This window comes from Corythoichthys intestinalis, chromosome 11 (genome assembly GCF_030265065.1).
Source record: "Corythoichthys intestinalis isolate RoL2023-P3 chromosome 11, ASM3026506v1, whole genome shotgun sequence".
NCBI classification, from domain to species: Eukaryota; Metazoa; Chordata; class Actinopteri; order Syngnathiformes; family Syngnathidae; genus Corythoichthys; species Corythoichthys intestinalis.
Window position 1 is genome coordinate 16,011,868 of NC_080405.1, and position 16,147 is coordinate 16,028,014.

The 16,147-nt window shown below is 39.0% G+C and overlaps 1 protein-coding gene across 8 annotated transcripts in view; it reads right to left on the reverse strand.

The window, feature by feature from the left end:
• diaph2 (diaphanous-related formin 2) overlaps window positions 1–16,147 on the reverse strand; it is a 647,336-nt gene that overhangs the window by 128,401 nt on the left and 502,788 nt on the right. For all 8 annotated transcript variants that reach the window (XM_057849926.1, XM_057849922.1, XM_057849923.1 and 5 more), the window contains one exon: window positions 15,537–15,701. In XM_057849926.1, the coding sequence (XP_057705909.1) occupies window positions 15,537–15,701 (165 nt within the window). The remainder of the gene's footprint in view (window positions 1–15,536; window positions 15,702–16,147) is intronic.

A 16,147-nucleotide genomic window follows, 5' to 3' on the forward strand; every position in this document is an offset into this window, starting at 1 on the left:
GTCCACTGTATTTTTTTCCTAAAAGGATATAAAAAACAATAAACAAACAAAAAAAGTGATAAATCAGCTTTACTTTGCATAAAAATAACATGGTCTTCTAATTAGCACTGCAAGTTGCATAGTCAACTATCATGACTTAAAGGGAACCTCGCACTTTAAGACTTGTAGGCTCTAATAAGCCACAATTGTTCTCCTTTACTAAAATATGTTATGAGAAACACATAAAATATTTCCATTGATTTAAAAATCTGATATTTAGTACATGTTTTGACCTAGGGAGGGTGCCATGTTTTTATACCTGCAATGGTTACTCGGGGTGATGACGTAGATTGTCACTGTCACTTGACGAATACAACCAGGTTACTACAATTCCTTCTACGCGGCGAGACGTCCAACTCTTGTGCTAATCAGTTAAAAGTGGCGAGTACTTTCTATTTGTGTTTTTATTGAGTCTTTTATCTTTTCATTGCCTCAAAATACTTTGCATGCATTTCCCTCTCATACCTTTCAACGTTGTGTTTTCTTGTGTTAGCTTTAAAGCAGATTGTTGATTAGTCACGTAGTATATTTAAACCACCCTTGTTTGATATGACTATGTTTAAGTATTTTCTTAAGGGATCTTTTGTATGTTCTGTCTGTCTGCAACTAAACAAAGCAAGCTGAAAATGCACGGTAGTACTTGGGGTGTCATATTCGCCTCTTGTAGACGTTTCGCCGGTGTTGCGCATTTCGGCAGAACACCGTTTTTTTGTCCAACTCTTGTCATCTCATCCGGTCTTATCCTGTTCATTTTGCTTTTGTCACTCGTTTTGTGAGTGCTGTCATGCTCATTAATGTTCCTCTCGGGTTCAAATTGAAAGGGTTGAAACAGATGACATCCTCTCGAAGTCCGGCAGCATAACCATATGACGTCACCCCCCTGCGACGTCACCAACAATGGCAACCTACTAGTTAAACTAATTTTACAAATTGTGTAAAAACGAAAACATCAAGAGGGGTTTCAATGTCAAATTATTTTAACTCATGATAACGTTTATCTTTTAAGAACTACAAGTCTTTTTATTTGTGGATACATTTAAATGGACAATCTTTCACCATTCAGCTCACAGTGCAAGAGGAAAATTCACTGACTGTTCAAGAAGGATAGGGGTGTCCAAACTATTCCACAAAAGTTTGCAGTTGGTGCGCGTTCTCGTTCCAAAGTATCAAGAAGACAGCCTCCACCAACCTGGTGTCTTACAAGTGTTATCAATTGATTGCAGTCAGGTGCTGTTGTTAAACTGTCTGTAGTGTATCAGTTGGAGCAAAACCAGCTCCCACAGCGGCCTTTGAGGACCGGATTGGACACTAATGGACTTGGGGATCCTGTTGGTATTTTTCAAATCACCTTATATTGCAAAATGTGACATTATTACTTCAACGATTATAATGCTCAAATTATGCTGTTCTTGGACTGCATCTAGAACAGCTACTACTACTTCTTTAGTACCTGCAGGACTTTTTGAGGACCTATACAGATGATAGGTATGGACAGAGTTTTAAAAATCAAGAAAGCATTTTTTTTTTTCTGAAACTAATATTTCAATTCTAAAAGGAGGCTGGCAGATTTAATTCAATTAAAAAAAAAAAAAAAAAAACTTTCAATGGGACTTGATGGACTTTATTTTTGTGAACAGCATGGATAAATCAAAGTCTGCAACATACAGTGTATCACAAGAGTGAGTAAACCCTCACATTTCTGCAGATATTTTAGTATATCTTTTCATGGGACATCACTGACAAAATGACACAATGAAAAGTAGTCTGTGTGCAGTTTATATAATAGAATTAATTTATTTTCCCCTTAAAATAACTCAAAACATAGGCATTAATATCTAAACCCCTGGCAACAAAAGTGAGTACATTCCCATAGAAACTACGTACATCCTGTAGAAATATATTTCCATTTATTTACAAAATCATAGGTGGACTCATTCACATTGCTTTCCTCCTACTCACAGGGGCTCTTTTGTTCTCTTACTAGTGTAATCCGATGCTGTTGGGGGTTAAACTTTCTAAGCAAGGCTGGGGATGGAGTAACTATAAAAATGGTATGTGCTTGGAGAGGGACACTGCTGTGTCCCATACTGGTATGTATGTCTGTCTGTCTTTAAGTGTAAACTCTTTGTTCCTTTTTATTCCTGAATTCTGTGTCACCATCTCCTGCTGGTTATAAGAATTAAACAACCTGTAACAAGGAAAAATTGACTCTTTTCCTTCAATCCCTAAATGTCCAAATTGAGTACTGCTTGCCATTTTCCCTCCAAAATGTCATATGACTTGTTACAGGAGTGCTGTCAGCATTGCTGCAGAGATTGAAGAGGTCAGCCTGTTAGTGCTCAGACCATAAGCCACACTCTACATCAAATTGGTGTGCATGGCTGTCACTCCAAGAGGAAGCCTCTTCTGAAGAGGGTACACAAGAAAGCCCGCCCGTCTCATCAGACAAAAGGACATGGTTCCAGTAATCCATGTGCTTTGCTGACATGTCTTCAGCAAACTGTTTGCGGGCTTTCTTGTGTACCATCTTCAGAAGAGGCTTCCTCCTGGGGTGACAGCCATATAAGCTGCGCACAGACTACTTTTCATTGTGTCAAAGTGTCATTTTGTCAGTGTTGTCCCATGGAAAGATATACCTAAATATCTGCAGAAATGTGAGGGCTGTACTCAGTTTTGTGATACACTGTAAATCTGAACAGATATAGATTGAACTGGGTGCTGGTAGTTTCGTGGAAGGGGGCAGCTCCATGGATCAACGGGGGGTTTCCCTGAACCACTGTACCACTGTGTGATTGTTTCTAGTCAACTTTAGATGCTGCCAATGAAATTGGCTCCTCTCATTCCCTTTAAATGCAATGCACTCATAGTCATTCATTGAGAAATCTTTGTGCAGAAAAGTACTTTGTAATGACATCTATTAGATCAGGGGTGGGCAAACTGGTCCTCGAGGGCCGCAGTGGGTCCTGGTCTTTGTTCCAACTGATTCAGCACAGACAGTTAAAACCAATGAGGTTTGAGCGGAAACAAGAAGCACCTGATTGCAATCAACTGATTGCACTTGTAAGACATCAGATTGGTGAAAGGCTGGCCTCATGATGGGTTGGATCCATATCACGCACCCACTGTGGCCCTTTGTGGAATAGTTTGCCCACCCCTGTATTAGATGGACACCATTATTTGAGTAATATACTGTTGTATGTTGGCTATGAATAACATAATTTAAAAATGAATGATCCATGTGGGCTATTTAGTGTGTAGAGTGTCAATGTACACTGCATATTATTGGAACTACAGCTAAGAACCGCTAATTTAGACACAATCATGGAATACTGTGACAAGAAATTCATCAGTCCACATCTAGAATGCATTGTGTTGTCTGCATCACCACATTGCATGAAGTAAAAGCTACTACAGAAGTTGATTTAAAAAATATTCAGATTACAGAAAAAAATATACATAGTTGGCAAAAGTGATTAAAGCAGTCAGCTAATTGTGATTGTAAACATGATAATGCAACATAGCCATATTACTCTAATCAAATGAAACTATAATTGCACTTGCCAAAATTATTGTTAGAATAGCTATTTTTCCTCTATAATGGACCGTTTGACGATGCTTCTTTATATTACAGGTCTTGGCAACACGATATGTAAGGGACACATTATAAACAACATATGTTCTAAAATAATCAGCCCAGTGAGTACATTTTACACGTTGTTAAAATGCATTATTGTTATACATATTTTAATTTAGGCACATCAATTAGAAAGGAAAAACATCTATTTACATTTGTTTTTCACTTGAGAAATATAGTGTGGTGATTAAAGTAAAATATTAACACAATGATAGCAGTTTACCGTAGAACATACAGTAACTCAGTTGTTTATCCTTAGGTGGGGATGATCACTATAGATGTTGCCATCTGCAGTGAGTTAGAGAGGGAAAAATACTATGTAATTGAACAGAGTGAATAATATGAATTCATAACAATATAATAAAGGTAATATGAATTAATAATATGAAGCTTCAAATGGATCGAAACGCTGACTTGAAAAGACTTGTCTTCTGATTATATGGCTTTGTCTTTCCCTACCAGAATTCTAAAATATCTAAAAGTTTAGCTGTTTCTGAAACCCTACGCCAGGGGTGCCCAATACGTCGATCGCAACACTAGTGTGGGTAGTTCGCAGCTGTTAAGGTAGATCGCAGGAGGTTGTCTCCTTGAAAAGTAGATCTTGGAGCAAAAAACAATGAGCACCCCTACCCTACACAAATGTTTAAATTCAGGAAATGTCATTTCTGCTATAAAACAACTCATTATATGTTTCTATTAATTCATTGACAGATGAAAGTAAAAGACACATATGTATTCTTGTTTTGTAGTCTGAAATAATTAAAAAAAAAAAAAAAAAAAAAATGTTGCTTTCAATCCAAAATACACTGTCCGGTCAAAGCGGTCAAAGGAATTCCTTGGAAGGCATCAACATCATCTACAGTAATTCTAAAAGTCCAGTTATTCACAGTTTGGGGTTTCTGATAGTCTGGACCTAACTGTCCCCTTGCTGATGCAAAAGTACGTTTTTTTTTATGTTGGGTGGGGGGTTATAAGGTTAAAAACAGCTACCCCTAATACAATTGATATAAACAAAATACACAATACACAAAACAACTGTGCAGGTAAATAAGGGATTGAAGAAAAGGTCAGACGTGTGGTTTAAGTATAAAAGCAAAAAGATTTGTCCCGAGCGATAACCTCCCAAAGCTGCCAAAGTGATTTGTGACCACAAATTTCCCAGAGGCCGTGTTTATGACAAGTTCTGTGCCCCCAGGTCCCCCCCGATGGAAAGAAGTTAAATGAGGTGCAAGAGGGCTGTAGTCCCAATTCCTCACATATCTTAAGAATGTACACAAAGAAGTTAAATAGCCTAGATTAAAATAGTATGTAATAACTAACAATTATGAGCACCTGCACTATGACACGCAAAGTTCTACTAAACTACCAACAAAGACCTTTGTTCATGTCAATTCTTTGAATAATTCATGGAATGCTTTGCTTACTTGACCAAGAGACAGTACATCTCCTTACCCGGCCATTGAGAGATCATATTTTATCCGCTTTATCGCACCAGTGATCTCACCTATCAGTTTCATCTCTATAGTTCATTTGACTACTATTTACAAAGTGCCTCATCTTTAAGCAGAAAATATGCTTATTGGCCATCTGTTTCTTACTCTGTGACCCATGATACAATATATTGCATGTGTGTGTAGGTGGGTTTGTATGTCACATATTGTAATAGCTCGCCTGACTTATTAATAAAAGGTGCATTCAAACATTGCAGTGATGAAACATACTGCAAAATATGGAAGGCTTTGGTTTAACCCTTTGATTTTGTCTCATTATTTCAGGGCAGTTTGGCTTTGCCATTAACAAATTATTTCACAAAAAGAAAAAAGAAAACACTTAAAAATAATTTTCCTGAATATTCCTTGTGTGAGGCTAAAATGTTATAAACTACAAAAAATGCAGTGGTGGATGAAGTATGTGGTGGATAAAATGTAATATACATATACACTAGTATATATATTTTTTGTATCACTGTAGTTTACCTTCTTTTATTGTTATGTTGTTTTTAGTTTTGTATGGTTTGTTCCCTTGTATTATGTGGTTGTGGCTTGGACCTTGAGTCTGTTAATCAATCAATCAATCAATCAATCTATCTATCTATCTATCTATCTATCTATCTATCTATCTATCTATCTATCTATCTATCTATCTATCTATCTATCTATCTATCTATCTATCTATCTATCTATCTATCTATCTATACAGTATATATATACAGTGTATCACAAAAGTGAGTACACCCCAGTACACGGTCCAGACGGTAGACGGTACACAAGAAAGCCCGCCCGTCTCATCAGACCATAGGACATGGTTCCAGTAATCCAAGTGCCTTGTTGACATGTCTTCAGCAAACTTTTTGCGGGCTTTCTTGTGTACCGTCTCCAGAAGAGACTTCCTCCTGGGGTGACAGCCATGCACACCAATTTGAGTGCGGCGTATGGTCTGAGCACTAACAGGCTGACAGCACTCCTAAAACGAGTCACATGACATTTTGGAGGGAAAATGACAAGCAGTACTCAATTTGGACATTTAGGGATGTACGTAGTTTCTATGGAGTGTACTCACTTTTGTTGCCAGGGGTTTAGATATTAATGGCTACATTTTGAGTTATTTTTATGGGAAAATAAATTAACTCTATTATATAAGCTGCACACAGACTACTTTTCATTTTGTCAAAGTGTCATTTTAATAATAATAATAATAATACATTTTATTTAAAGGCGCCTTTCTGGCATTCAAGGTCGACGTACATTCATTTAAAAATAATAAAAGTAAGAAAATGAAAGTATATAACGTATAAGGAAATTTAAAATACTAAAAGAGATATAGGGGCAGTTAAAAAGACCAGAACTAAGTGATTATTGTGTATAGGCTAGTCTAAACAGGTGAGTTTTGAGTTTTGTTTGAAAAAGGGGGAGGGAATCTGTGTTCCTGAGGTCAGGTGGGAGTGAATTCCAAAGTGCTAAGGCGAGCGGGGGGGGACAGACAGTTGTATGGAGGAGGAGGATCTAAGGGCAAAGGAGGGAGTAGTAACATGAATGAGATCGGACAGGTATGGAGGGGAGAGGTTATGGATGGCCTTGAATGGGAGGAGGAGAACTTTGAACTGTATTTGAAAGTGGACCGGGAGCCAGTGAAGCTGTTGGAGGACTGGAGTGATGTGGTGGATGGACGGGGTACGGTTATGATGCGGGCAGCTCAATTCTGGACCAGTTGGAGTTTATGGAGAGTTTTACGAGGGAGGCCGAAGAGGAGGGAGTTGCAGTAGTCCAGACGGGAAGTGACAAGGCTGTGAACCAGGTTTGCAGCAAAATGTGGTGTGAGGGAAGGGCGGAGGCGATTAATGGTGCGTAGGTGAAAGTGGGCAATCCGGGTAATGTTATTGATGTGCGATTGAAAGGAAAGTGTGTTGTCGAGGATTACTCCTAGGCTACTGACTTGGGGGGAGGGTGAAACAGTCGAGTTGTCAATGGTAATGGATATGTTATGGTTTTTCGAGATGGTGAATTTAGAGCCAACGAGGAGCACCTCAGTTTTATTACTGTTAAGTTTTAGGAAATTGTGGGTAAACCAGATTTTTATTTCAGTGATACAGTCAGTCAGAGATGAGGGCGGGAGAGAGGAGGAGGGTTCAGAAGTGAGGTAGAGTTGGGTGTCGTCGGCATAGCAGTGAAAGTGGATGTTGAATTTACGAAAAATATTGCCAAGGGGAAGTAGGTATATAATGAAGAGTAGGGGCCCCAGGACAGAGCCCTGAGGCACACCGGAGGTAACAGGGGAGGGTGTGGATTTAAATGACTTTAGTTGGATATATTGGCTGCGCTCAGAAAGATAGGAAGAAAACCAGTTCAACGGGGTGCAGGTGATGCCAATAGTGGAAAGCCGGTGGAGGAGTGTGGTGTGACTAATTGTCTCAAAGGCTGCAGATAGGGCTAGGAGGATGAGGATGGAGAGCAGGCCAGAATCAGCTGCCATGAGGAGGTCGTTGGTTATTTTAACGAGTGCTTTTTCAGTGCTGTGTAGTGGGCGGAAACCAGATTGAAACTTTGTCATTGTTGTCCCATGAGAAGATATATTTAAATATTCGCAGAAATGCGAGGAGTGTACTCACTTTTGTGATACACTGTATGTATACATATATACCATAGACTTCAAAACTCTATTGACCTGAAACTTCGTCATTCCTTGCGTCACGCCTTACCATGGGGGGCTGGGCTTCATTTAGTTATAGTCATTCGAAGACAGCACATGCTCATGTCCAAGCCGGATTTAGGCTTGGACTTTGAAGAACTACGAAAGGTGTACCGCATACAAACAGGATTGTCTCAGGAGTGATTTGTTCAAGGATTCTAGGTAATTATTATATTTTTTGTACAATGCATGCATTTTTAAACGTTTTTTAAAATTAATAGGAGAATCAGCCGCTACTGCATTGGCATCATAGTTTGCCATATTTAAATAAAATAAACGCTAACTGCATGAGTTTTTTGCTTCTAAACAAGAATCGAGACGTCCATATCTATGAAGAATTCGGGTATTTAAGCATTTATTCACAAGACTCTTCACCAGAAAAGCTCTGTTTACGTCAGGCGGCCGCTAGCCTCATCCGCTAACAGAGTAGCATTGTACTTTGACATATTTACGTAAAATAAATGCTAACCGCACAGTTTCTTTGCTTTTAACCATGAATCGAGACTGTTTTACATCCATATCTATGAAGAACTCAGGGATTTAAACATTTATTCACAATAATTTTCACCAGAAAACCTCTGTTTACGTCAGTCGGCCGCTAGCCTCATTCACTAACAGAGTTGCATTGTACTTCGACATATTTATGTAAAATAAACGCTAAGTGCACGGTTTCTTTGCTTTTAACCAATAATCAAGACTGTTTTACGTCCATATCTATGAAGAATTCGGGGATTTAACCATTTTCTTGTCTCAGATTTACACTGTCAAATCTGCTAGTGGCATTCGCCAGAAAAAAATTAACAAAAAAAAAAAAAAAACAGGGAAAATACATTTTTCTTGATAGGAGGACGTCAAAACATCCCTTTTGACATTTTTGTTTTTGGTTATGACCTTGCACAATTACTCCTCAGAAGGAAACTTACCAAGGTGCGCTCAGTAGAATAAATAAACCTGAGCTCCCTACTTAATTGTTGCAGTTAAAGAACAAAGCTCCACTATCATTAAAGTTTGTTTTTACAGTCACCGCTTTTGCTGCTTCATACTGTCCCAAAAAACATTGGAATGCCATACTGATGTCCACTCATCATAGAAGTGCAGCTGTCTCATCAAGAAGTGGAAAACCCCAAAATCACACTTGACTACAGTAAAAAAAAAAAAAAAAAAAAAAAGTAGACAAGCTGACTGCCACCTACACCTACACAAGTCTTGGAACTACCAAGAGATGGCTAGTGGGTGTTTTTTTACAACATTCAAAATGTGTCCTGCATACAATGCAATTTCGTTTTGTAGATCCACATTCACCAAGAGTGTAATTAAACATGAAAATATACAAAAAGAAAAAAAAACCCAAGCAGATAATATTTCTCAATGAGTTAGAAAATTCACTAGACATTGAAAAAAGGAATGGATAAACCGAGTCTCAGCCACCATTGTGTTGGTCAGACAGCTGCAGAGCTCACCAAGCACTCCTTCCATGTCCACAGTGGCATCTGCCAGCCCTACCTCAACATCATTCAAAACACCCACAGAGAAATTACAAGACCCCCCCCCCCCCCCCCTTTTATTTATATATATTGTTCGAAATTCCTAACTCCATGTATGTTCTTATAGTTAATAAAATATTAGAATTAAAATATATACAACTATGAACATTTAAACGGTTTTCTATTATCCCTAAGGAATAGTCTGGTAGCATGACAACCTTTTCATTATTTATGTAATTGTCTTGGGATTTTTGAAGGACATTTTTTTAATACTGAAAACGAGTATGCTGTCAAAAGAAAAGCCCTCAATGGTTACAAGAAAAACATTTTAACCATTTTTCATAGATAAGGAATCCTAACAAGCTACCAAGAGAAAACAAACTTATTGGATCATAAATATTTGTTTTTTGATGGTATTCTATGGCATATTTAAAAGATGGGTCAAAAACAACCCGGACACTGGGGAAAATAACAGAAAGCTAACACAAGACGAAGGTTAAGCATTTATTCACATTTTTCACCAGAAAAGCTCTGTTTACGTAGGCGACCACTACCCTCATTCACTACAACTATATAACTAACTATACAACTGTATAATGACAATAAAGGGCTATTCTATTCTATAATAAGTTGTGATTGCATACAAAATGTATTAATAATCTATGTATAAATTATTTATAATTGTTTCTACATGTTTTCCTATTAAGTTTCTGATGTGAAAATTGATTTATTAGCTGTTAAAAAAATGTAAATTGGTATTTTGGGGAAAAACTTGATGTGTGACTTAGGTGATTATCTCTGCATTTTTGGGATTTTTGTGTATGTAGTGTAAAATCTGAAAATTTTATAGAATTTTAAGTTTTGTTATACTTATTTAAGCTTTGGTTTTGAAAATATTTGAAATTTTTGAAAATAGGCGCCGTGTCATGTTAATATATTATGAAGTCCATATATATATATATTTACATATACAAAATTTTACACAAGTACGAAGAACTTTTACGTCGTTACAAACCGGTTCTCGAGGGCCACAGTGGGTCCTGGTCTTCGAACTGATTCAGCACAGAGAGTTTAACAAATGAGGTTTCAGCAGAAACAAGCAGCACCTGACTGCAATCAAATGATTGCACTTGTAAGGAACCAGATTGGTGAAAGGCTTTCCTCATGATGGGTATGAACAAAAACCTGCACCCACTGCGGCCCTTTGTGGAATAGACTATCGTCCCCTGATCTATAGCCCTAACCTAGAACTCTTGCTGGAATGGTTCGCAGCTGAGTGTAAAGCGGTTGGGATTAAAAAAAAAAATGCACCTCCAAATCAAAGACCAGAGGTCCTAATTTGGAAAAAGGTGTAGTTCCCTTTCCAGGTCAGGGATGAGGGTCAACCTCATATGGTGGAGTTCAATTATCTAAGGGTGTGGTTCATGATTAAGGGAAGACTAGAGTTTGATATCTACAGGAGTGCAGTGCAGTGTCTCTAGTGATTCGATTCTGAATCAGACTGTCATGGGGAAGAATGAGCCCAGCCAAGAGGCAAACCTGTCAATTTACCATTCGGCATACGTTTCTATCCTCACTTATGGTCACGAGCTGTGGGTCATGGCCGTAAGAACAAGATCTTGGAAACAAGCAGCTGAAATGATTATCCTCATCACGGTGCTCAGGGTGTCAAACGTGGTCATCTAGCAGGATTCACAGTCAAGCCAATGCTCCTCTACATTGAGAAGAGCTAAATTGGGTGGTTCAGGCATCTGGTTAGAGAGGAGGTGACCCAGGACACGCTGGGGAATGCCTCTCTGATGGGGAGAAGGAAGTCAGGGCTTAAACTGTTACAACCCGTAACCTGACCTTGGATATTGAAGTAGAAGATGGATGGAAAATATATATATTTTTGTTTCCTGACTTAAAATATAAAAAATATAAATAAAATATTCAGCTTTATTGTATTTTTTATTCATAAATATTCAGCTCTGTATACAATAGTTTTTAACTGCAGTTTTTGTAAAGGTGACAATTGTAGAAAATCTAAAAATGTTGGTGGCTATTTAAACCACCTCTTGTGGTTGAAATGTCTGTGTGTGTCTGACAGAATCATCTTCACTGTGATCAGCAGGCTCATGATAATGTGTCATAACGTGAAGGAATTAGCCAGCTTTAAAATGGATGTCTCAGCATTGAATGGGGCATGGAGTGGATACATCAAACAAGAAAAAAAAAAAATCATCATTCTAATCTGTGCGAGATGCGCTAACTTGCTACTTTGTAAACCCACTCTGGTTCTTTTGGACTTATTAGAAAGTCACTCAATTAACAAGAAAGACTGTTCACTCATCCCAGCCCATCTGCTGCGCTTTGATAACTCATTAATGGGAAAAATCCTCATCCCCCAATGCTCCTGGTCAGGATTACACATGCAGACCCCGCCACTGCATTTCACTCGCTTCCTGAATATGGCAGTCACATTAAATGAACAAATTCAGACTTGTGTGTGTGTGTGTGTGTGTGAAAACTAGAATCAAATATTTCTCTGGCTGCACAGAGACAGTTGAGAGGAAAGATGAAACAGAAGGAAAATTATGTTAATGGATTCTGTTATCTTTTACATTCACTTTTGTGAGAAATGCAGTGTAAACACTACAATGACTTATTTCTATCATGAGCGATTTTGAGGGATTGTCGGAGCTGTGTTTTGTCCAAGCAGTCCATACTTTGCAACTTTATTTTTAATAATCATCTTTACTGAGGAATCATTCAACTTTGAAGGGAAACTGTATTTTTGCTAACATGCTAATCGATAATCATAGATGTCTTCTTGTACTGTTTTAGTACATAATAAAATAAAGTTATTACAACCATAGTGTAACCTAACCAACAATAAAATACATGTAAAATACGAGTGCATAAGAAAGAACGTTTGTCCGAGCAGAGATAACAGTCCTTTATACAATAAAATGAATGACTAGTAGTTGACGATCTACGTCACACCATTGCCATTAGATAACGGATGGCCAGATAGTTCTAAGCTGGTGTTGTGCGCCGAGTCAGCCCACTCCTGACTAATATAGACAGAAGATAATCAGCCTAGCCCCGAAAACAATTACCACAACCTCTTTTGCCGAATCCAAGACTGGCAACACAGCTTTTTGTATGAGAGACCAGCGCGGTTCCTCTGTGGATCAACCGCGCTGGTCTCTCATACAAAAAAATGATCTGATTAGTTGGTCTGTCAGCGCAATTGACAAGATCTTTTCAACAAGACATGGTGCTCCAGGAGATTCGTCTTGCCCGGATGGTACCTTCGCTGCTGGTTACGTGAGAGATTCATGGGATCATTGGAAACAAGTGTGTCTTACTGTCCTGTCCGTGGAAGATATTGAGGATATTTGGTTGTTTGGCGTGACGGTTGTGAGGTTCCTTCTACTTGGCTTAGGAGGTGCCCTGCTCTACCTGAAAGTTTCCAAGACGGCGGTTTTCAAGGAAATCAACAAATTGACCACGAATCAAACGGTGCGATTCAAGGCAGTGGAAGATCGTGTTGAGGCTCGGACCGAGAACTGGCTCCGTGGACTCTAAGTTTGGTCCGAGGAAGGATGGAGAAAAGTGGATACTATCTTGCGCCAGGTGACGGAAGTGTCGGGGCAGGTGACTGAACTGTCGAGGCAGATCGCGACTAATGGCAATGACTTAAGGAACCTGAGATCTTGCCTACGCCATGAGGAGCGCGAATTTGACTGAAGACCAACAGTATTTGGGCATATTAAATTATTTATTTGGCTTAGTTTGATTATAATTTTCCGTTCCTTTCCCGAACACCCTTATCTTCCCTCCCTCCTTTCTCCTGGGAAGAGCCGCGCAATGTTCCTATCTTTTGTCCCTAATCTCTTCCCAAGGCCGGTTGCAGGGCACTGCGAGTCTTATTTTGTCTACAGACACGTACAAATACTGATACACTTGCGCACTCAACCCCCCCCCCCCTCCGACCCCAGCCCCCCCCCCCCCCGATCCGCCTCCACCTTTTCTTGCTATCATTTTCCCCAATCTCCCTCCAGCCATGACTGGTAGTTTTCCTTTTTTTCGTACAAAAAAATCCCTGCATGTGACCTGTGCGTTGTGTCATAACCCTGCTATGTTGTATGATATATGTGTGTCTACTTGTAACTTGCTCTGTAATTTCTGAAGAAGAGAGAGAAGTGGCGGCGCGGAACAAAGTCAGCAGCGGCACAATTTTGTTGCATCTGTTGTCATCTTGTGAGAGCTGGTGTCAATGACAAATAAAATCTCTGAATCTGGAAACCGCCCTGACAGCTCCTCCAATCTGCCTTCCCACCTCTCTGCACCTTCAAAAAGACTGAACTTTTCGATAAGAGATCGTCACTTCTCAGGATGCCGTGACGTGTGCTGCTAGAATGGGACCCTGGCCCCAATTTTTTCCCCTCTGTTTGCCTGACAATTTTCCTTGTTGTTCTCATTATTTTTGCTGTTCTAGACTCAGATTAAATGGTCTACTTTTTGGAAAGTCATTGTTAGAGCTTTTCTGCATATTATCAAAGTTAGTCTTCTTGGAGTCAGATCGTGGTTACAAAACATGAACACGTGGCATTTGGCTAAGAGGTCAAATGCCAACAATTGGAATTCACAGTGGATCTTGAAAATTTAACCCTTTGGATTGGAAATGTGTTTTCACCAAAACATTTACACAAGAAGGATGGAGGGATAGATTGATAGGATATTCAGTCACTTTCTTGGCACCTTTTTTCATAGAAAAGGCCACTGCTCCAGGGCAGCAACAATTGGCTGCAGCTTTGCATAACGTTTATGACCAATGCTATTGTATTTGGCTGTAGCATGTACAGTATACAAACCATCGGTCACTATACATGAGACTCTTTTTCAATGAACTGAATGGTGCAAAGTCCCCAAACGTCTGACAGCAGGTGTATGGTGTAAGAGTAAATATTTATGGTAATTATATAAAAAACAACATTAAAACAATACATTGGCAACAAACTGATGGTAAAAGAAATGCAATTATTTCAAATCTTTTTCTTTTTTTTTGTAGATGAATCCATTCCTTTGTAAGTGACACACGTTTGACTCACACCATAACCCTGTTGCCCACACATTTCTCCTCCCCTTATTCATTGCAGGGAAGTTTAAATCAGTAATAAAATATTCATATGCAGCTATTTGCTTGAGAGAATAATTTATTTTCTTGGGTGGATGCCTCTTTTAGAGATGTGCAACTCGGGAAGCCTTGAGGGAGCAGAGTGTTGTGTGCAGTTACACTTTGAAGGTGGAGAGGCGGATTGTCGGGGGCGGGGGGATGAAAAGTTAGTCTCAGATGGGATCAGAGTAAAGAGAGGAGAAGGATTCAGACAAGATGACCTTGGCGTTCTTAATGGGGGGTTAAGACAGAATGCCTTGTGGAGGCCGTGGCTTGCCTTTCTGACAGTTTTGGGATGGTGCCGATGCCATTTAGGAGATCAAATATTCAGTATGTTTCACTGACTTTTCTGTCAAGAGATTTTTTTTTTACATTTTCTTTTGTTCTGCAATGATAGACTTTCTACCCTCTTCGAAATAATGTCCACACTTGGTCAAAAATTTCCACAAAATGGTGAAAAGTCTCAAAACCCATAACCGCGGGTGTACAACAAACTATTCTTTATTTATGCATGCTTAGCTGACTCCTCAGTGCTACAATTCAAGTCCTATGATCCATGTTGTAAAAAAAAGTACAATTAAAAAAATCGGTTTTACATATAGGCCCTCTCGTGCTGATTTGGGAAGAATAATGGATGACTCTTTTCCTGAAAATACTTTACTTATTTGCCAGTATGTGTCTGGAAACAACATGGAACATCAGGTTTAGGCCATCCAGTTTAGTGTGGTATTGAAAGGTTTCGATGCAGTATACCCAGGGTGCGACAACTTTTGGGTGATACCATGTCCCCACTGGTTCCCAATTCAAGTATAGTACCTGAATATACCAAACCTTTTTCATGCCACTGTTAACTTTATACAGAGTAAGAATGTTTAATTAATTAAATCATGCCTTGATATCTCATTTCAATTAGTGTTATGATTTTCACATTTACCGTCATTGAATGACCTTGGAATACAAACAGTATGTGATATGCTCCCAAAAACATAAGGTGCCGTAAAAAATAACCTTTTTGATAATATTTACTTACCAAAAAGAGGATGCGGAAGTTGGAGAGGTCTCCGAAAAAGTCCTCCACGGAGACTACTTGCGGGTCGAAGGCAAAGTAGCTGCCTGTGTTCTCGTAGAGCTTCTGCATGTTCTTGTGCATGATGGACAGCTTCTCATACTGCTCCCGTGAATGCTTGCAGAAGCCGTGAAGGGAACACGGTTAAGGAACAAAGACAACATGACAACATTTTTCATATACTGCAGATGTGGTTTTTGAGATTACCAAACTGACGATCTCAGCCAGTATATAAAAATAATCAAACTATAATACGAGGCACATGAAACACACTACTTTTTGATCATGTGACAAGTACAGACAGGGCAGTTCCGTCTAGTGTGGACCACAAACAGAGTTGACACTTGGTGCTCTTTCTGGTCAAACATGAAAAACAGATTAAAAAGAATGCATAAAACAGTCATTGCAGACACCTGAAAATATAGTAATTATCGTACTGTTTATCAGGATCAACTGAAACTACATTTGTCAGTCATAGACGTGGCTACTAGCGATCATCTTCTGGCAGTTGTGTTTGAAATTAAGGGACACATTTTACAATGTTTACATTTTATAATGTTGCTTGAACTTCAAAT